Source organism: Chrysochloris asiatica, unplaced genomic scaffold (genome assembly GCF_000296735.1).
Source record: "Chrysochloris asiatica unplaced genomic scaffold, ChrAsi1.0 scaffold00072, whole genome shotgun sequence".
Classification (NCBI taxonomy): Eukaryota; Metazoa; Chordata; class Mammalia; order Afrosoricida; family Chrysochloridae; genus Chrysochloris; species Chrysochloris asiatica.
The window spans coordinates 11,799,023-11,821,060 of NW_006408590.1; the positions used below are offsets into that span (position 1 = coordinate 11,799,023).

The 22,038-nt window shown below is 40.4% G+C and overlaps 1 protein-coding gene across 1 annotated transcript in view; it reads left to right on the top strand.

Annotated features, from left to right (window-relative positions):
* The window catches only part of CD44 (CD44 molecule (Indian blood group)), a 113,731-nt gene extending 92,638 nt beyond the window's left edge, over positions 1-21,093 (top strand). Inside the window, 3 exon segments of the mRNA XM_006864893.1 lie at positions 3,865-3,936; positions 7,089-7,167; positions 20,892-21,093. Coding sequence (XP_006864955.1) covers positions 3,865-3,936; positions 7,089-7,167; positions 20,892-21,093 — 353 coding nt within the window.
* The last annotated feature ends 945 nt before the right edge of the window (positions 21,094-22,038 follow it).

Below are 22,038 nucleotides of genomic sequence, written 5' to 3' on the forward strand. Positions count from 1 at the left end.
CCTGGCCTTGTCTTCACTGATGATATGGAGCTTTTCCATCTTCTCTTTCCACAGATGTAGTCTATTTGATTTCTATGTGTTCCATCTGGCGAGTAAGAATGGTCTAGGTTTAATCTCAACTCCGTATGAATTGGGGAAAATGCTATGGAGTCTGAGGCTTAGTTTCCTAGTCAATACAATTTGGATAATAGGGACCCTGGTGGTTGGGTGGGCTACTAACTATAAGTTCTGCAGTTCAAACCCACCGGTCGTGCCACAGGACGAAGATGAAGCTGCCTTCTCCTGTAAAGATTTATAGTCTCAGAACCCCTCTGCAGGGTTGCTCTGCATTGGATTAGACTCCGTGGCAGGGGTGGTGGAGTTGCCACAGGTCATTGTTAAAGATTAAGTAATGGAACACATGTAAAGCATTTAGAAGAATCCCTGGCACACGGTAATAATAGCTAACATTTTTTGAGAACATATGTGTGCCAGACATTGTTTTAAACACTTTACATGTATTGGGTTGAAATACATGAATGTGTCCTTTCTGAAGAACAAGAAAAATCAAATATCAGTAATTTCATATGTTCATCTAATATCAACTCATTCAGTTCTGCTACAAACCATGTGGCATACATGTTGTTAAGTTCCATCGAGTCAATTCTAACTCATAGAACCTTGTGTAGGGTTTCTGAGGAGCAGCTGGTGGGTTTCAACTGCCAACCTTGTGGTTAGCAGTCCAGTGCTTATCCTAGAGCCTCACACCAGGAGTCCTGTGATGTCTGTAAGTATGATTGTTATGCCCATATTACACATTAAATGGATTCCTGTTTGCCATGACTCAGTTTCCCCAATTAGAAACATTACTCTAGGCAGCCAAAGCATGACATAATGAAGGTTTACTCCTGACATCTAATACTGGGGCCACTGAAGGGTTCTGCAGAAGATAATGGCTTGCCGGTCATCTGCAAATCCAGGTGAAGTCATGTGGATTGCTGTCTTTCATCATCATTCCCAATATGGGGCTAGGTTTGCCTCCTGGTTTAAATATTCACACATTTAAAGGCAATATTAGAATGAACATTTACATGACAAGACATTAGTAATAACCTTTTATGTAAGAACCTGGAGAGAAAGGGGCTTATTCAAAATACAGATGAGACAGATGTCTTGGGCTCACTAGGCACTTTGGACAGGGTACTAAACCTTTCTTGATCACAATCTCCCTATTAGTAAAAGGAAATCTGAATGCCTGTCTAGGTTACCTCCTAGAGATCTTGTGAAGAACAAAAGTTATGGGAGTGTAAAGGCAGTTTGAAAATGAACTTGTACCAGTTCCTTCCAACTCTTGGACCCCACGTGTGTCAGAGCAGAACTGTGCTCCATAGAATTTTCAATGGCGGTGACCTTTCAGAAGTAGATCAACAGATCTTTCTTCTGTTGATCCAAACCTGCTAACCTTTTGGTTAGTAACCAAATGTTTAACTGTTTGCACCACTCTGGGACTCCTTGGGAAAATGCTTTCTAAAGACAAGAGACCCCAATTACTCCAAGTATGGTCCATCTTGGAGTTTGTTGGAAATGCAGAATCTCTGGCTAGCCCCAGCCCCCCTAAATCAGAATCTACCTTTTAACCAGACCTCAGTAGCACTCCCAGGAGGTTTGTGTGCGCATTTAAGTTTGAGAAGCACTGTCCTGGGCTGCTTTCTCACAGTGGACGCTGGCTGAATTACTGCGTGCACGTCTCAGATTGGATCTCCTCTCCCTAACTGAAGAGTCAAGTGCCCCTCTTTGCAAAACCTGCTTTCCCAGCCAGCCCAGCCCTGGCTGCATTTGCAGACCTCTAGGGTGGAAGGGGAAGCCTGCTGTATCTTGTCCATCCACCTCGGTTTTTGCTTGAAGTACGAATCAGGTGGGTGGGAGCTGATCTCCTTTGTTTGACGCTGGTGCAGGTGTCTTCTGTTGGAACATGAGGATTCATCTCATTGTAAACACACCCAGATCTTTCCTTGCTGGGAGCACTTTTTATTTATTTATTTATTTTAAATCAAAATGAAAAGATTATGATCCATTAATGGCCTTCCTTTCAACGATCAAAGGCTGATGTGAGTCAGAGAAAGACCAGCAAGAATGACTGTGCCTCTTAGGTGGTTTTCAAGGCCACAGATCTCCTGCTGGCCTGAGCAGGTGAAAGGCTGCTGGTCACCAAGGCCAGAATGGAGTGGGGTCTGTGGAAACAACCAGGTATTTGGTAAGAACTGGTTTTGCTCCATTCTGAGTTTAACAGAAAGATCTGATTTCATGGACAGGAGAGCTTCTGCCTCAAATCACATTGTCATCAAAGTTTTCATGTCTAAGGTTTGACTCTGAGGAACTTTTCATGGAATGAAGACCTGGCCATCTTCATCCATTTATTAGGCAAACAGCCTTGCCTGAGTATGCCTCCCCTTTTAGGCATTTAGGGTTCTGGAGTGGCTTCCTATTTAGTAGAATATTTGTTTTAATGGGACCTTTAAATGCTTATGTATGTTCAGAGGGATGGAGCACTACGTGTCTGAGGAGTTTCTTTTTAAAATCGGATGCTGCCCTCATTTTGATGAGCTTCCTATCTGACTAAAGCGTCTTTGTTCTGGGAAGCTTCCTTCTAGTTTGAGGTTTTTTGATTGGTTTTTTCCTTATTTTTTTTAAGCAGTAGAAGACATATATTCTTCTAAAATCAAGAAGTTTCATCAATACATTGGTATCCAGGGCTTTTAATGGGATGTTTTTTCATAAAGCAAAAAAAGGCTGTTCCATCCCTGCAAACACTTGTTTTAAAATGTTTACATTTACTTCTATAAAAACACTGACTTCGATTTTAATTTTAGTTTTGTTTTAAACTTTATTGAAAATTGAGTGAAGGTTTACAGAGCGGATCATCAGTTTTACATTCAACAAATCGTGTACTTTGTTTCATTACAAAGACTGCAATCCCTTCCATGTACCATCAGTTAACAGTATTTACCTCTATTCCCTTTAACTCTTGCATTCCTGTGGCTGTGATTTTTTGACTTGCTTTGGTATTTCTAAAAGATGTGAATCCCCTTGGGATCTTGTTAAAATGAAGATTCTGATTCAGTAGGTCTGAAATAAGACCTAAGTTCTATATTCCTCACAAGCCCACAAACTACAATTTGAGTAGCAAAACCCCCAAGAAAAAATAGAAAGTGGCAACTACACACGCTATAAATATTGTATACTTCTTTCAACCTCTGTAAAATTATAGAGTACGTTTTATTATTATCTGCATTACATAAATGAGACTTGGAAAAGGTACTTTAATCCAGAATACACACACTTTTAGCAAAAGGTAGGTCTGCCCACTTCTACAGCCGAAGATCTTAACCACAGACTGCCACTGCCTCTGAGAATTGTCATGTTCTTTGAGAAAAGAAAAATAATATCATTTCTAAACCTCAGCTTTCATCAAAACAAACTTTTAGGGGACAGTGTCTTGTGAATGGCATTTTTTAGGTCCCTAACTCTCACAGTTTGCACACAACTCCCAATTGAAAGGTTAGAGGTTCAAACCCACTCAATGGTGCTGAGAAATACAGTCCTGGCAATTTGTTTTATAAAGTTACAGTCAAGAAACCCCAATGGAACACTTCTAGTCTACAGCATATGGGTCACCCATGAGTTGAAATTGACTCACTAGCTACCAGTTTGGTTTTTTGTTGTTGTTGTTCAGTTTTGGTAACATTATATAAATGTCTGTGGGTTGAATCTGTAAGTGACTTTGCGGTGCTATAGATCATTCAGGCTGACCTGTATGCTGCTCCGTGAGTTGCTTACAGCTATGCATTCAGAACTTGGGGTGAAAGATGTTGTTTTTCTCCTTAGGAGATTCAAGTGTCAGTCAAAGAGGTGGGGAGAACACAACACCCAATACGATGAGGAAAGCACAAATTCCAGGTGAGTTTCTCCCTGCTGTGAAACAGAAAAAGATGTTTAAAGCAGATCCTTCTGAATGTCCGAGAGAAAAAAAAAAAAGAAGAGGCCAGTTTGAAAGCGCATTCTCCTAAATGCCACCCTTTGTTTCTTTCCATGTTAAGAATGTGCAAAAGCACAACAGGCTTTTGATAGGAAATGGTGGAATCCTGGGCCTGCTGGATTGAGCTCGTATCAGCTCTGTTCCAAAGAACTGCCATCTTAGCTGTTAAAACTTCCTTCCCATATAAGTCATCATCCAAAAGATTCCATGTGATAGCCAGGTCCTTCCTATCGCACTCCAATGTCCCCTTTTATTCTGGGGCCAGAGCAATACCTTCCATGTTGCAGAAAGTAAGGAGATACAAGGGTCATTTGCACGAGTGGAGTCAAAATATCTTTCTAGTACTCCAACAGATCCAGGCAGAAATCACCTTCCAGAAAGTGTTTCATGTGCAGTGAGGGGACAGGAACACCTGACTGTCCTGAGCATCAAGACTTAAAGCACTTAAAGCATATGTTTGGCTTGGACTCAAAATTGAGCATTTGCAAAGATTACAAAAAAGAGAAAGCTTTCCTAGAGTTGTAAATTAGCCTTAGAATTCCCTCCTCTCTTTGTTGTTGTTAAGTGTTGTAGAGTCAGTTCTGACTCATAGCAACCCTGTATAGGGTTTCCGAGGAGTGACTGGTGAGCTTGAACCACCAACCTTTTCAGTTCAAACAGCTTTGCAGTCTGGTGCATTAACCCACAGTGCCATACCAGGACTCCTGTCTTTAGAGGGCTCAAAACTCTAGAGGTCCCTTCTCAGCTCTAGTGAGGCTTAGTGGGGTGGGGGGTGGGGTGGGGCATATCCAGGGCTGGCCAGGGAGAAACAGTAGAAATGATCCCCTCCTGTTGGGCTTGACACCCCCTGGCTCTACTGCCCTCTCCAAACAAGGACATTTTAAGTTGGTTCCATCACGGCCATTGCAGCAATATCAGGAAAGACTTGAATTTATACAATGTCTGTGTGCCAGAACAGTAGAAATTACTGGTTGAAGGCCTGGAATGGAGGCTTGGAAGAGGCAGATTAAGCCCTTTCAGGAACCTGATGTAGGAGATTTTGAATTTTGCCAGGATTGTGGAGTATGACCCACATTCAGAGGGAACAGTGGCTGCCATCTTTGAGCCTGGCCCTGTTGTTTTGACTTTGTCATTCAAGAAATTTGTTTGCTATACAGTGGGTACAGTGTTCTTGTTTTCTAAGAGGGAGATTGTGTTTATAACCAGACATTAATCAGTAATTTTTCTTATTCTGTTTATTGTTTCAGTATACCCAGATTTTACAAATTCTGGTATTGCTTTGTATAGGCCATGACTAAACCAGGAAAAACTTGTTCAAAGTCCCAAACTCACCTAACTAGTTACAAGTGAGGCAAAGGCAGTGCAGATCAGAAGCTGGAGGAAAGCCAAAACTCCCAAAGAGATTGAGTGACTCCCTATCTGTCTTCTTCCCTCCAGCATTGGTTCATTACACATCTGTACAATCCATTTTTCAAGTGAATATATTCAAGTTGGCAAGTCTTTTTAAATATGATTTTTTTTTTTTTCCTGAGGAGCATAAAGCCTCATCTTTCTCCTGCAAAACTGCTGGTAGTCTCAAACTGCTGATGTTGAGATTAGCAGCCCAACTCGTAACCACTACACTACCAGAGTTCCTTAGAATGCCATATAATTAGAATCATATAGTATGTAGCCTTTTCAGGCTGCTTTCTTTCCCATGGAAATATACACTTAAGGTTTCTCCAAGCATTTTCATGACTTGAGAGCTCATTTTTTTTTAATCCCTGAAGAATATTCCGTTTTATTGCTTTTTCATTCACTTACTAACGTTCATTGTAGCTGCTTCCAAGTTTTGGCCATTGTGAATAGAACTGCTATAATCATTCATGGTCAGGTTACTTTCCAGATCACTTTGGTAAATAGTACAAGCACAATTGCTGGATTGTATGTTAAAGACTATGTTTAGCTTTGTAAGAAAGTGCCAGACTGTCTTCAAAGTGGCCGTGCCATTTTGTATTCCTATCAGCAATGACTGAGAGTACCTTTTGCTTCATCAGCATTTGTCAACATTTGGTGCTATCAACATTTTGGATCAAGATCAATGTGTGCCCTAGTGCCCATTGTTGTTTTACTTCCTGTTATTATCACTGTAACTTACACTTAAAAATGCATTTATACCATTCTAGAACAAACTAACATCCCCAACTTAATTGGGCATAGCTCTCCATGTCCTTAAATATTCTTCCCTTCCATCATGGTATACAATACAATGAATGCATCTTAATCTGTTGAACTTTACTATTGGATTGCTTCCAATTTTTTCTGTTATAAATAGCACAATAATAAGCATCCAAACAGCTATTTTTTAGCTCGGAAATACCTAGAAATGCGATAGCTAGATCAAAAGTATAAACATTTTGAACGTTTGGGCAAAGGCTGCCAAATTTCTGAACATATTCTGGCTCACAGCCCTTCAGTACTCCCTGTTGTCGTTGTTGTTGCTAAAGTGCCATCAAATTAGTTTCCACCCATAGTGACCTTGTACAGGGTTTCCAATGAGCAGCTGGTAAGCCTGAACCGCCGACCTTACAGTTGAAACCGACTTTGTAGCCCAGTGCATTAACCTACAGCGCCACACCAGGACTCCCTATGAGTGGCCTTTTTGTACACACTAAACTTTGGCCTCTATTTTTGTTTCTTAATAAAATGTAAGGTTGCTGTTCTTATCTAGGAAAGGAATGCTCTTTTCATGGGAAGCATTCCTTTCCTCTGGCCTGTTTAACAGTATTGCACCAAATGCATCTACAAATTTCAATAGCAAATCTTTCAGCTGTTTGGAAACAAGTTTCTCTCAGAGGAAGTGGAAAATCTTGACTGATGATAAAAGTTTAAAATAAGAGGTCCATTGGACTAATATCTGTAGCAAAATGGTTTTTTTTTTTAAGTGTTATCTGCCTGCTGACTAGGCTTCTTGGTCAGGCCCATCTGCAATGCTGTCATTCTTGTTTGGCCCCACTAAGTTTATAAACTATATTACTTTTTACCAAGTGTTATTTCCAAAGCTCACACATGTCTTTTGGTTCACTCTACCTAGAATGGCTGATCATCCTGGCATCCCTCTTGGCCCTGGCTTTGATTCTCGCAGTTTGCATCGCTGTCAACAGCCGAAGAAGGTAAGGCAATGCTCTGTGACCTTGAGCTTTGAAAGGTCACATTTGAACTCAGGCTGTATGTCCTGTTGCTCAGATGATCAGAGTGAGGTCTGTTGAGCCAGAAGCCTCAGTACCCACCCTCGGGAAATTGTTAGAAAAACAGAATCTCAGCCTTTAACCCAGGACTAGTGCATCAGAGTCTGTACTTTATCAAGTCCCATCAACTCAGGTGCACGTAGTTTGAAAAAGTCTGCTCTGGTATGTTCTTTAGAGAAAGGAGAGACTTGCATTATTTAGACCTCAGTTTTTCAAAAATTGATTGAATCTTTTGTTTTTTCAAGGTTGAACACCCTGGAGACTCAATCTGATAACAATTATAAAATACTTCTTCCAAAAGGTGTATAGAAGTAGATACTCATTTATTGATTCATGAAACAAATGTTTACTGAATACATTTACAACACACAAAACCATTATGTAAAGATTCAAGGCTTCAGAGTCCTGTTTAGACGGTTGTTGTTAGGTGCCATCACGCTGATTCCATCTCATGGCAACCCTGTGCACAACAGAACAAAACACGGCTTGGTCCTGTGCCGTCCGTCCGCATAGCTGGAGCTGTGTTTGAGATCATCATTGCAGCCACTGTGCCAACTCATGTCATTGGGGCTTTTCCACTTTTTTATTTACCCTCTTCTTTACCAAGTATGATGTCCGTCTCCAGGGACTGGTCCCTCCTGATAACATGTCCAAAGTATGTGAGACAAAATCTTGCCATCTTCCCTTATAAGGAGCAATTTGGCGTTACTTTCATTATTCTTCAGCAACACCATAATTCAGATGCCTCGATTCTTCTCTGGTCTTCCTTATTCACTGTCCAGCTTTCACAGCAGATTTGCCTAATGCAACACATTGTTTGATTTCCTGACTGCTGCTTCCTTGATTGTTGTTTGTGGATACAAGTAAAATGAAATCCTTGACAATTTCCATCTTTTATCTATTTATTAGGGTGTAATTTATTGGTCCAGTGATGAGGGTTTTTGTTTTCTTTACACTGAGTAGTAATCTATACTGAAGACTTCTTAGATCCATGGAATCGTCTGGAATTCTTACAAAAAGCAGATACTAAATTTGTGCTTTGGTCTGTTGATTTTTTACCTATTCTTTTCTGCAATAACACAATTTTCCAGAGGTCTTAGTAGAAAGAATTCCAATTATGATCTAGGAAGAACTCCCTGTCAGTGAAGTCTATCGAAGAATTATGAGTCCTCATAGCAGATTTAGGGTTTTTTTTGTTTGTTTGTTTGTTTGCTTATTTCCTTAGGAAAGTTCAAATAAAGAACACTCATCTTTCTAGAACTGTCTATGGCTGGTATCACATCCTCAAAGCTTCTCCTTGATCCTTGCTTTAACCAAGGTCAGTAGTTTGGGGAGTCATTTACATGGTACATGTACGTGCCTAAGCCAGGACAATGCTCCAGAGTTACCACTGCCTAGAGCAAAGTGAAGGGAAACAGAAATTATAATGACAGAGGCAACAGAACAGGGGCACTCCAAAAATCTAAGTCTACATTTCCTACCCCAGATGCTGTATAGATGCAGTCCTTTTCTCAGAGTTCATACCCAAGAAGATCAAACCTTTTGTAAATCTCCCGGAAGGTTGCTTTTTATATGGTGAAGGATATGCAGGCTACCTTGGTTATTTCACTACAGCATCTAACAGGCTAGGTGATGGCCCTCAGTTTGTGAGATGACCTGGCAATTTGAGGTTTTTAGCATCTTTCCTGATGTCTTTTAGAGAGCGTTCAACAGCTAATTCCCATGCCATGGAGAGCCCATGTACAGTAGCTCTAGTTATCCAGGGAATTCAGATGGCGCTGTAGCTAATGCACTGGACCACCAGCTTGGTTTGAACCTCAGGGTCCGTGGTTGAAACCCACCAGAAGATCCTTGGAAACCCTATACAGGGTTGCTATAAGTTGAAAGCAACTCAATGGCATTTAACAACACTGGTTCAAGTTAGTAAAATTGCTGTTTTAATGACAAATAGCTGTGTTCCTATCTATGCCTTTCAATGAATCATTTCAAAAGCGTAACCAGTTGCTGTGAGTGTCATGGTGAACCTATGTGCACATCGTAAAGCTGTGGTTCTTCTGTGGCTGGGGCCCTTTGGAAGCAGTTCTCCAGACGTTACTTTAGAGATACTCTGGGTACCTCTCGAAACGCCTATATTTTAAACTGACTCTGTATAAGGAACAAAAACTAGGGAAAAATCTAAAAGACCTCCTGAAAAGTCTATCACAAAATGGAAAAAAAAAAATTTTTCAGTTGAGTTTAAATAATGTGACTGGAAAGAGCCCTCACAAAGAGTCTTTTTATGACCCTTCAGTCTCCTTGTTTTCCCTTGGATGATTTTTGCTCAATTAAGTATGAATTTTCTATTGTTTGGAATCAGACCTTTTGTTCCAGGCCTCACAGACACCACTTCTGCTTATACATACAGTGCCATAAGCTTTGTCACCATGGAAACATTGGCCCTGGATGCTGTTGATATGTCCGGGGATCCTCAGAGAAGTGTCTCAGCTGTCCCTGAGAGCAGCTGGAATCCATACAGGGTAGCCAGTTAGCAGTCAGCAACAGAGAAGGGGCCTCCCCATAGCCCCTGCTCACCCTCCAAAGACCAGCAGTTGCCCTAGCAACAGGCAAACAGGGACACACAGGATTCAGCACAGCAAGTATCTCACCAGGAAAGTAGCTGCTTGGATGCCATAATTACTATGTCCTGATTTGTTAATTGAAAACAGATTTGCCACGCAGCTAAAGGATGGTTAACAGCTCCACAGGCCCCTAATGTCCACTTTGTCTCCGAAACCTCCAGCCCATTTTTAATCCTTTCAAAAGTCTGGAGTCTTTCTCTTTAAAAAACCTGCAGAATCCTATTTTCATCAAAGGAAGTGGCAGTACTAATCTCTGATAAAATAAGCTTTAAGGCAAAAACCAGCATAATAGATAAGAAGACATTATTTCATGATTAAAGGGACAATTGAACAAGATGACATAACCATAATAAATATCTATGCTCCCAGTGAAAGAGCTCTAAAATATATAAAACAAACTCTAATTGAGTTGAAGAAAGAAACAGACATAGCTGCAATAATAGTGGGTGATTTTAATACACCACTTTTGAAAATGGATAGAACTACCAGAAAGAAAGTTGCCAGAGACAAAGAGGAACTAAACAACACAATCAGACAACTGGGCCGCATAGATGTGTACAGAGCATTCAACCCAACAACGGCACAGTACACATTCTTTTCCAGTGCACATGGAATATTCTTCAGAATAGACCATTTCTTAGGCCACAAAACAAGCCTCCATAAATTTACTAACATCAAAATACTAAAAGCATCTTCTCAGACCACAATGCCATAAAACTAGAAATCAACATTAGGAACACAAAGGAAATAAAGTCAAATACATGGAAACTGAATAACACCCTGCTTCAAAGCTACAGGACAGTAGAAGAAATAAAACATGAATTCATAAATTTGTTAGAAACAAATGGGAACCAACACACAACGTACCAAAATCTTTGGGACATGGCAAAAGCGGTGCTGAAAGGACAATTTATTGCAATAAAAACACACATCCAAAAAGAAGAAAGAACTAAAATCAACACATTAACACAACATCTCCAACAACTAGAAACAGACCAGCAAAGTAAACCTACAGTCAGCAGAAGAACGGAAATAATAAAGATCAGAGTAGAATAAATGAGATAGAAAAGAGAAAAACTATAGAAAGAATCAAAAGGACAAGAAGCTGGTTCTTTGAAAGAATTAATAAAATCAACAAACTATTGTCAAACCTAACAAAAAAAAAAAAGATGGAAAAGACACAAATAACCCGTAAGAAACCACATGTGTGATGTCACAGTAGAACCAATAGAAATTAAAAGGATAATAAGAGAGTATTATGAAGAGATGTACTCCAACAGATGTGACAATCTAGAGGAGATGGATACATTTTTAGAAAAGCACCACCTACCTAATTTTACACAGAGTGAAGCAGAAAACTTGAACAGACCTATAACATAGGAAGAAATTGACCCGGTTAAAACTCCCAAACAAAAAAAGTCCAGGTCCACATGGCGTCACTGGTGAGTTTTACCAAACATTCAGGGAAGAGCTGTCACCAGTTCTACTCAAATTATTCCAGAATATAGAAGAGGATGGAAAACTTCCTAATACATTCTATGAAACAAACATAACCTTCATACCAAAACCAGGGAAGGACATCAGTAAGAAAGATAATTATAGACCAACATCCCTCATGAACATAGATGCAAAAATTCTCAACAAAATCCTAGCCAACAGAATTCAACAGAATGTAAAAAAAAACACAAAAAAACATCATGATCAAGTGGGATTCATATCAGGGATGCTAGGATGGTTCAACATCAGAACAACAATCAACGTAATCCACCATATAAATAAAAAGAAAAAGAACTACATGATCATATTGATTGATGCAGAAAAGGCATTTGACAAAATCCAACATCCATTCCTGATAAAAACACTCAACAGATTAGGAATTGACAAGATATTCTTCAACATAATTAAGAGTATATATACAAAACCAACAGCCAACATCACTCTCAATGGAGAGAAACTGAAAGACTTCCCTTTGTGAACAGGAACCAGACAAGGATGCCCTTTATCACCACTCTTATTAAATATTGTGTTGGAAGTCTTAGCTAGAGCTATAAGGCAAAATAAGGAAATTAAAGGCATCCAAATTGGCAAAGAGGAAGTAAAACACTATTTGAAGATAATATGAATCTATACATAGAAACCCCCAAAGACTCAGCAAAAAAAAAACTACTAGAACTCATTGGGAGATTTAACAAAGCAGCAGGGTATAAGAACAACATACAAAAATCAGTTAGATTCCTCTATACTAATAATGACAGTGCTGAAAAGGAAATTAGTAAAGCAATATCATTTACAATAACCACCTAAAAGATGAAATATTTAGGTATAAATGTAACCAGCGAAACAAAGGACCTATATAAAGCAAACTACAAAACAATATTATAAGAAACCAAAAGAGACTTACAAAAATGGAAAAACATACCGTGCTCCTGGATAGGAAGATTTAACATTGTGAAAATGTCAATACTGCCCAAAGCAATCTACATATATAACACAATTCCAATCCAGACTCCAATGACTTTCTTTAGAGAGATGGAAAAACAATGACAAACTTTATATGGAAAGGAAAGAGACCCAGGATAAGCAAAACACTTCTTAAGAAGATGAACAAAGTTGGAAGCCTCTCACTCCCTGATTTTAAAATCTAGTATATGGCTACAGTGGTCAAAACAGCCTGGTACTTGTACAATGAAACATACATAGATCAATGGAACAGAATTGAGAATCTGGAAATTAACCCTTCCACATAGACCCAAATGATCTTTAACAAAGGGCCAAAGTACATTGAATGGGGAGAAGATAGTCTCTTCAACAGATGGTGCTGGCAGAACTGGAAATCAATATGCAAAAGATTGAAACAAGACCTTTATCTCATGCCATATGCAAAAACTAACTCAGCATGGATTAAAAACCTAAATGTGAATCCCAGAATTATAAAGGTCATCAGTGAAAAAATAGGGACAGATTTAAGGGCTTCAATACAGAGCACACACAGACTACCAAATATTGTGAAAATTACACAAACAAATAAGACAAAATAGATGATTGGGACATTCTAAAAATTAGAAACTTTGTGCATCAAAAGATTTCACCAAAAGAATAAAAAGGGAACCCACAGAATGGAAAAAATATCTTTTGCAATGACATATCAGACAGGAACTAATTTCTAAAATCTATCAGAAACTACAACACCTCTATAAGAAAAAGATAAATAATGCAATTTAAAAATGGGTTCAGGACATGAACAAACACTTCACCAAGGAAGACATTCAGGCAGCCAACAAACATGTAAAGAAATGTTCATGATAATTAGCCATTTGTTGTTGTTGTGAAGTTCTGACCCATAACGACCCTATATAGTGTTTCCAAGGAGCAGCTAGTGAGCTTGAATTGCCTACTTTGCAGTTCAAACGGCTTAGCAGTCTGGCGCATTAACCCACAGCACCACACCAGGAGATGCAACTCAAAACAGCAATAAGATATTGTCTCACACCAGCAATAACAGTGAAGTTCAAAAAAGCATAGTACAACAAATGCTGGCGAGGACGTGGAGAGACTTGTGGGAATGCAAAATGGTCCAACCACTCTGGGAAACTGTATGATCCTTCCTCAGAAAGTTGGAAATAGAAATACCATTGTTGTTGTTAGGTGCCATCAAGTCAATGCGGTCTCAAAGCAACCTTATGCACAGCAGAACAAAACACTGCCTGATTCTGGGCCAACCTCACTACTGTTGTCATGCTTGGATCCATCGAGGCTGCCACTTGGTCACTCCATGTCATTGGGGGTCTTCCTCTTTTTCTCTGACCCTCCACCTTACCAAACATGAGATCGTTCTCCAGCGACTAGTCCCTCCTGACAATATGTCCGTAGTATGAGAGACAAAGTTTGGCCATCTTGGCCTCTAAGGAGCAATCTGGCTGCACTTCTTCGAAACACCATAAGATCCAGCAATTCCTCTACTTGGTATATATCCACAAGAAATATGAGCTGTAATACAAGTAGATATATGCACACCAATGTTCATAGCAGCACTAATCACAATAGCAAAAAGATGGTGATAGCCTAAGTGCCTATCAATGGAAGAATGGATAAACAAACTTTGTTTTGGTACTGGTACATACAGGCATGGAATACTATGGTACCTTGAAGAATAAACAGAAGCTGCAAGCCACTGCATACATTGAAGACATTATGCTGAGTGAAATTAGTCAGTCCCAAAAGGACAAATATTGCATAAGACCATTATTGTGAAAGCTTAAGTACAGAGACCCATGCTAAAAGGGAAAAAAAATTCTTTGTTAGTTATGGGAGGGAGGGGGCAGGGAGACAGTGATGTGGTGGTGGAAGTTGGGGGGGCATGGAAGAAGGGGACAGTAGAGCACACAGTAGGGGATAGACACGTCATAGTTCCGGTGTTGGGGAGGGCAATACACAAGAAGGGGGAGGGGGATGAAAGAACAAGGTAGAAAGGAGAACAGAGGCAGGTTTGTATGGGCTAAATGGGACAGAGGCCAATAGTGATGTATGCTCAACCTTGGAACAACAGGGCTCTGGGATACAGGAATCGAGGCATAGTCTGAAGGGAGGAAATAATGTTAAGACGCTTGACTGCCTTATGAATATTGGTTTCCCTTGCCTACTATTTAAAATAGACACTTGAGTGGGATAGAATGGAATATTGAAAAACATGATTACAGAAAGCTTGTAAGCCCGTCTTCAGCCTATAACTGATTGGAATACGCACAAGGGGTTCTAGAATTTGCCCAGTGAAATAGGTTTCTTACAGAGCCTTTGTAGTGTGTAGGACCTTAGGTGTAATCCTGAGCCCCATCCAGAACCTTCTGAGATGAGACATTCCCACTAGAAAAGATAAGCAGACCAACCTGGAACAGGTAGAGCAACATGTTCCATAGACTCCCATAGACCTGAAGATGAGAGAGAAAAGAGGAAGGGTTGATTGGTCCAAAGTGTGGTGAGACCAGGGGATTCCAGAGTCCATGGACAAGGACTTAGCCACAGAGTGCTAGAGCCAAGAGTGAAGCATCAAGCTGATATGAACTGAGGGGAGACATACAAGAACATCCAAATTTTCAGATAGTACCCATTTGACCTAGCCTCAATGGCATAATAATCAGAACTCAGCTAGAGGAAGATAATTTTTTTTAAATAAAGGAAATAAGTGTAAATTGCTACAATTTGATGAACTTAACCTATACTTATGGATGTAGTAGCTCAAAATACCAACTGAGAGGGAAGGAATCTTCACATCAAGAATCAGTCCTATCTCCTCTGTATACAGGATTGATAGGGATGGGCAACTTAGACAGTAGTTACCTAAAATGGGGGAGAGGCAGGTGATAAAGGCACAAAGTTACTGGTTTATAAGTTTTCAAGAGGGAGTTTAGTTTAAGGGGGGGAGGGGAGGTAGAATCCCCACTGAATAATTTTCATCTTGTCTAGACGGGTCTGGTGAAAAGAGATGAGGATAAAATTCTTGTGATTCAATAATGAATAATTGTTATCATGACTAATTGTGACTGTCACAACTATAAAGGTAGAAGTTTTATAACAAAAAGGGAGGAGTAGTTAATCTTACAGTCCAGGAACAGAGGACCCTAGGACCATCAAGGGAGAAGAGTACACACAGAATGTGGGACCCTATCCAGAGAAGCAGTGACATGGGACCCTCTCCAGAGAAGCAGTGACACCAGAGATGCAGGCAGAGATGGGGACATGGAGAAAGACAGAGCAGCTGAGGACTTTAGACTCATGGAAAGAGAGGGACTCAATGCTGGTGGCCAAGGCTTACAGAAGATGCCCTTTGGTTGTTTAAATGATTATATATTCCTGAATGGTTTGTTTACATCCCCAAAACAACACCACCAGAAAAACAAAACAAAAAAATAAACCCAACAACCCAAAAAACAAAGGGAATAGAAGCAAATACTGTTGAATGATAATGCATGGAGGAGATTGTAATCAGTGCAATGAAACAATGGTGTAAAACCAGTGTTCTCCCATGTAAACTATCACTCAATTCACAATAAAAACTTTTTTTTTTTAAAAGGAGGTTAAAAAATTTACCATGGTGAAGTGATCTGTGAGTCACATCATCTTTGGAGGATCTATTATTTCTTTAAGGTTCAAATGGTTTTCACTTGACAACTATGTAATGGTTGGCAGTTCAGTTCCACCCATCAGCTTTTTAGAAGAAAGTCTTGAGATCTACTATAAATATTAAAGTCAAGAAAACCCTATGACCCAGTTTTACTCTGTAACACATGGGGTCACCATGAGATGGAATCATCTTGATGACAACGTGTTTGGTTTTTAGTATAATTTCTTTGGTGTCCTTGGGTGGTACAGATTATTAATGTGCTTGGTAGCTAACCAAAATGTTGGAGGTTTGAGTTCACTCAGAGGCACCTCAGCCATTGAAAATCCTGTGGAGTGTAGCTCTGCTCTGGCATACATGGGGTCAGCATGGTTCAGGGTTGACTCATGAACAACTGACTTTTATTATTTCTTTTGCTTTTTTTCACCCCTGTCATCACCCACCTTCTCTTTCCTTGCTGTCTCCCAACCAGAGTCCTTGACAGTCTGTCAATAGAAACCATACTTGATTCATTTCCTTAAGAAAAACAAGTGTTTTAGGAGTCAAGTGGGTTGGTAGATAATGAGTAAGATCCAAGAGGAGAAGTCAGGCACAGAAGCAAAACTGTGAAGACCTTACCAGTGAAGGCTTCATACAACAGAAATGACAGGTGCTTTCCCACATTGATTGTGCAGAGAAGGCATTCACCAGCTTCATCTTCACAGTAATAAATGTCTTTTCTGGAAACCCCAGTGAGCAGTCACCATTTCTTGGTTAAACCCCATCTATAGAGCTCCGTGATTTAGGAATGCCTTCCTTTTATTAAGCTGCAAGATTGTCTAATGTGCTGTACTTTATACTTCCTCTAAACTAGTTTGACAATGCAGAACATCACTGTTCAGTAGAACCTTCTGTAATGTTCTACATCTGCACTGTGCAATTTGAGAACCATGAGCCACTTGTGGCTGTGGAGTACTTGAAAATATACCTAGTTTGATTGAAGCAGGGAGGTCTTAATTGGTTTAAATGTAAATCACTAAATGTGAGTAGTGGGTTTGATGACACAACTCTATTGCAATGTAAAATAATTCTTCATATCTCTCTAAAGTCTGTCTGCTAGAAGAAATATGAGATTGTTGTTACATTCTCCCCACCCACTCTGCTGTCTTTCACAATAAATCCTCCATTTTCTAAATGTCTGTTACCTGGTTCACAGATCCCACCCAGATTGTCCACCCTATACTGACAAGGCTCCAATCTGACTTCTTCTATGTATGCTTAGTGAATGCAATGGGATTTATGGGGGAAAGAGACAGGCGGGGCGCCATTCAGCAAGACCTCTGGTACTGAGAGTCAGATAGTCTTTCGTGGTTCGACACTGCGATGACCAGGTGTGTGGCTTTGGCCCACGTCCTTGACCTATTGGCACTCAGTGTCTACCTAATGACGAGGTTGAACTGGATGATCTCTCATGCTCCTTTAGCTCTCATCATCCTTTCTTAATTCCAACAACTGAGAAGAATGAAAAAAATTAGGACTTGTTTTTCCAAAAGTACTTATTAAGTGCTTGAAGCACTAATCATTGCACTGAAAACATATGAAAAGGATCCTGTCCTCCTGAGAAAACACTGAAAGACCATTGCTGCCATTGTGAAATACCATCGGGTCGGTTCCAACTCATAGCAACCCTGTATAGAGCTTCCAAGGAGCAGATTGTGGGTTTGAACTGCTGACCTTGTGGTTCACAGTCCAGTGCTTATCCTATCATGCCACACCAGAGAGATAGTTGTTGTTGTTGTTATGTGCCGTGGAGTTGATTCCAACTCATAGTGACCCTGTACAAGGTTTCTGAGGCTGTAAATCTTTATGGGAGCAGAAAGCCTCATCTTTCTCCCACGGAACAGCTGGTAGTTTTGAACTGCTGACCGTGAGATTAGCAGCCCAATTCATAACTACTATGCTACCAGACAGCACTTCACAACAACAACAACAACAATGCTACCAGAGCTCCTAGTAGAGACACATAAATCCAAAGAGAAGTAGGGTCAAGACTAAGCCCAAGTCCACTATTCCTCGGTTAATACGAATCAAATGTCATCCATTTGTTAAATCAATTTCATTTAGATTAATAATATTAATCCTCCTTCCCCGCCACGTCCATGTACAGTTTTTCAAGTTTAGAAGTCACTCTCCCACAAAATCTCATTTAACCTTTCAAATCCTTGGAGAATTATTTTAATCAGCTATCTTTTTTCTAAAGCACACAGGATGCCACCTGAGAATTTAAAATAATTCAGGCAGCATTCCACCTTTGGCCTTTTAGATCATCGTCATAGTAAAGATCGTAAGTATATTTAGTAGGTGGAGGCAGTCAGAAGACATACGAATAGCCCATCTTCTATGGCTTCCGTATTAACAGTTCCAGTTAGGCTCTCTCTAACATTTAGTATGCTACAGATGCTGTTCAGGATGCCTATCCAAGGCTTCAGTTTCCCTTACTCCACATTATTTTTAAGAACAACTAAGTAATCATAGCATTTGACTCACTTGTGAAATGCCAGATTCGGTTTCAAGGACTTTTCATAATCCTGTGAGATTTATACTCTTAAATATCTAATATTATAGGTAAAAACATTGAGGCTCAGAGAGGTTAAGTGAGTTTTCCCAGGTCACACAGCAAGTAAAATGCGCAGTCAGGATTCAAACCCTGCTCTTGACCATGTACTCTATTGTCTATGTGGACTCCATGGGTATTCCCAGCCCCCCTGACTCTGCCCGGTGGTTCAAGCATCCTGCTCCACCCCTTACCAAGCATCATGCCAGAGGAGAAAGATTATATTATACTTCCTGTTAAGGAGGTATCATTTCTGTTTCCTCAAATAAGAGATTAAAATGTATGGCCTTGGCAATTAAAGAGGAAATGGCCTGTGATGATGAATAATAGAGGCTTTGTCTCTATAGCTCCAAATCTCCAGCAGCAAAGTGAGCAATTCTGACTTCATACTGTTTCCAAATCGCCACATGGTTGGCAGCTTTGGTAGAGCTGGGCAGAACCCAGGCCTTGGTCATAAAAGCCTAATCTTGAATATTGAATAATCACTCTAACTAGCTGTGTAACCTGAAGCAAATTATTAAACCTTGTGGACCTTAGTTTTCCCTCCTCTATAATGGGGATAATTGCTGTTTTCTGTGATTATTAGAAGGAGTGCATGAAATCACATGTAGGATGTCTGGCATTCAGGAGGTGTCCAATAAATGCTTGTCCATTCCTCCTTTTCTTCGTCTCATTGTAATCATCGTGAGGCTCTGCAACTTTGCTTCTGATAAGCACAGCCTGATCCTGTATGTGCAGCAGTGGTCATGGTATAGGAAAGAGGAAGCATTGTGTCAAGCTGGGTGGAGTGAAGCAATGCTAGGATGGTGCCCAGGGATAAGATCAAAGTCATGCTCTTCATACAAGACTTGCTTCCACTTTCGAATCTTGTGCAATGTTACCAGAAACCTTGAAGTTGGTAATACTGAGCAATTTGTTTTACATACTCACCTTCCTATTCTCACACTTGGGGTGACATGGAAGTTAACAAATGTTAAGGAGAAAATCAATATGATCTGGTACTTCTAGAAAAATGTTGTTTTATTTTTCTCTGTGTATACAGTAATAACCCTGACAAGGCCAACAAAGTGTTCACTGAGAGAGGAAGTAGTCTGACTTTCTTGAATACACAAATCAGAATGATTTACAGTTGTCATGTTCATGGTTGGTGTAAATAAGCCTCTGGAGACTACGAGTGCTTTTATAAGCAGGAAAACATTTCCTGTATCAACTTTGGTGGGAGACGAATGAGAACTTAGGAGTCAGACAGACCAGTGTTTGAATCCTGACTCATTTACTGCTGAATGGTTGGAGCAAGTCACTGAATTTTCTGAGTCCTGAGATTTCCTCACTTGTAATAAGCCCAACTCAACAAAAGCCCCTACCTTTGAGATGCTTCGGACTCATAGAACCCAGTATAGGATTTCTGAGACTGTAAATCTTTACAGGAGTAACGGTGGTGGTGGTGGTTATGTGCCATGGAGTCAGTTCCAACTCATAGAGGCCTTGAATAGTGTTCCTGAGACTGTAAATATTAGCTTTCTTCTGCAGAGCAGCTGGTAGTTTTGAACTGCTGACCTTGAGGTTAGCAGCCCAGCTTGTAACCACTATACTACCAGAGCTCCGTTATGGAAGTAGAAGTCCTCATCTTTCTCCTGTAGAGTGACTAATGGGTTTGAGCCACCAACTTGTTGGTTAGTAGTCCAGTACCATCTAATTGGTTCTGACTCATAGTGACCCTGTATGGGCTTTCTGAAGAGCAGCTGGTGGGTTTAAACTGCTGATTTTGCGATCCAGCGCTTATCCTACAGCACCACACCAGGACTCCATAATAATAGCACTTCCTTTTCAGAGTTGTTGTGATCATTGAGTCTCAAGATTGAGTGTGCATTAGAATCCCTCTGAGAACTTGTTAAACACAGATCCTGAACTCAACCCTCTTCTGAGTCGGTAGATCTGTGGTGTGACTCTGCAACTTTGCTGAAGATTTATGGTTTTCAGCAAATTCCAGGTAATACTTTTGTTGCTGGTTCAGGAACTCACTTTGAAAACTACAGGTCTTTTTAGGAGTAAGATGAAGGAGCCCTGGAATAGTGGTTCTGCGGGGGAAAGATGAGGCTTTCTGCTCCCGTAAAGATTTACTGTCTCGGAAACCGTGTACAGGGTCACTATGAGTCAACTGGATGGCATACCACGACCACCACCCACGACCAAGATGGAGTAGAGAAAGAGTGGGCACATAGCAAAGCCAACGCAAGCCTTCATGAGAATGCGGGTGGCTATGACAGTGATGATGATTTTGGTTTTGCACCCTATCTCATTTATTTATTATTATTATTATTAGGTGTGGGCAGAAGAAAAAGCTGGTGATCAATGGCAATGGAGCTGTGGAGGACCGGAAGCCAAGTGGACTAAATGGAGAAGCCAGCAAGTCTCAGGAAATGGTGCATTTGGTGAACAAGGAGCCATCAGAGACCCCAGACCAATTCATGACAGCCGATGAGACACGGAACCTGCAGAACGTAGACATGAAGATTGGGGTGTAACATCTACCCTGGTGTCTTGGAAAGAAACAACAGTCAGAGAGATCACCATACAGGGAGCTGGGCCTGACACTTACAGATGCAATGTGCTACTGATTGTTTTGTTTGGAATCGTTTTTAGCATAAAATTTTCTACTCTTTTTTGTTTTTTGTGGGGTTTTTTTGTTTTTTGGTATTTTTTAAGTCAAGTCCAATTTAGAACATCAGCATTGCTTTCTGAAATGAGGGTATAATGAATAATTGGCATGAATTTGACCACTGCAGTTCCCATGCAGAGAGAGGCCTTTCAGCCACTGGTGTGAGCTAGCAAAGGCTTCCAACAAAAGCCATAAATGCATCTTCCTGATTCCCAGCCTCCCCCACCAACTGCACCTCCCAGGTAACAGCTACCTGCTAAGAACATTCCCCAGGGCTAAGAAGGAATGGTCTCTGGGAGAAAATTTGAATGGGTCCATATTGTTTTTCCACCAGCCCATTCCCCGGGCATTGCTTTCCATTGGGGTAGGGGCTGGGGATGTACTGGTTACATGCACATCCCCTTTATAGAACCCCTGGAAATTTTTCAGATGCTTCTGGGAGACACCCAAAGGGTGAAGCTATTTATCTGTAGTAAGCTATTTATCTGTGTTTTTGAAATATCAAACCCTGGAGACCCTTTGATCAGTATGATTTTTTTTTTTTTAATTACGTTGTCAGAGGCATAAAAGGGTTTAAGCTGATGCTTAATAAACATCTGTACTTCTGCCACCTTAACTCTTTGTGCTGTGATCCTTCAGTTTCTAGGTCTGGGTCCCGGCCACCAGTCAAAGAGAGGTACACATAATCCTCCTGCAAAGTCTTCACCTCAGAGCCCCTAGGCCCCTGACTCAGACTCACTTAGTCATGCCTCACAGATGATCAGGGAAGACAGCACTATTTTATTTCCAAGCTGTCTACAAGCTACAACCA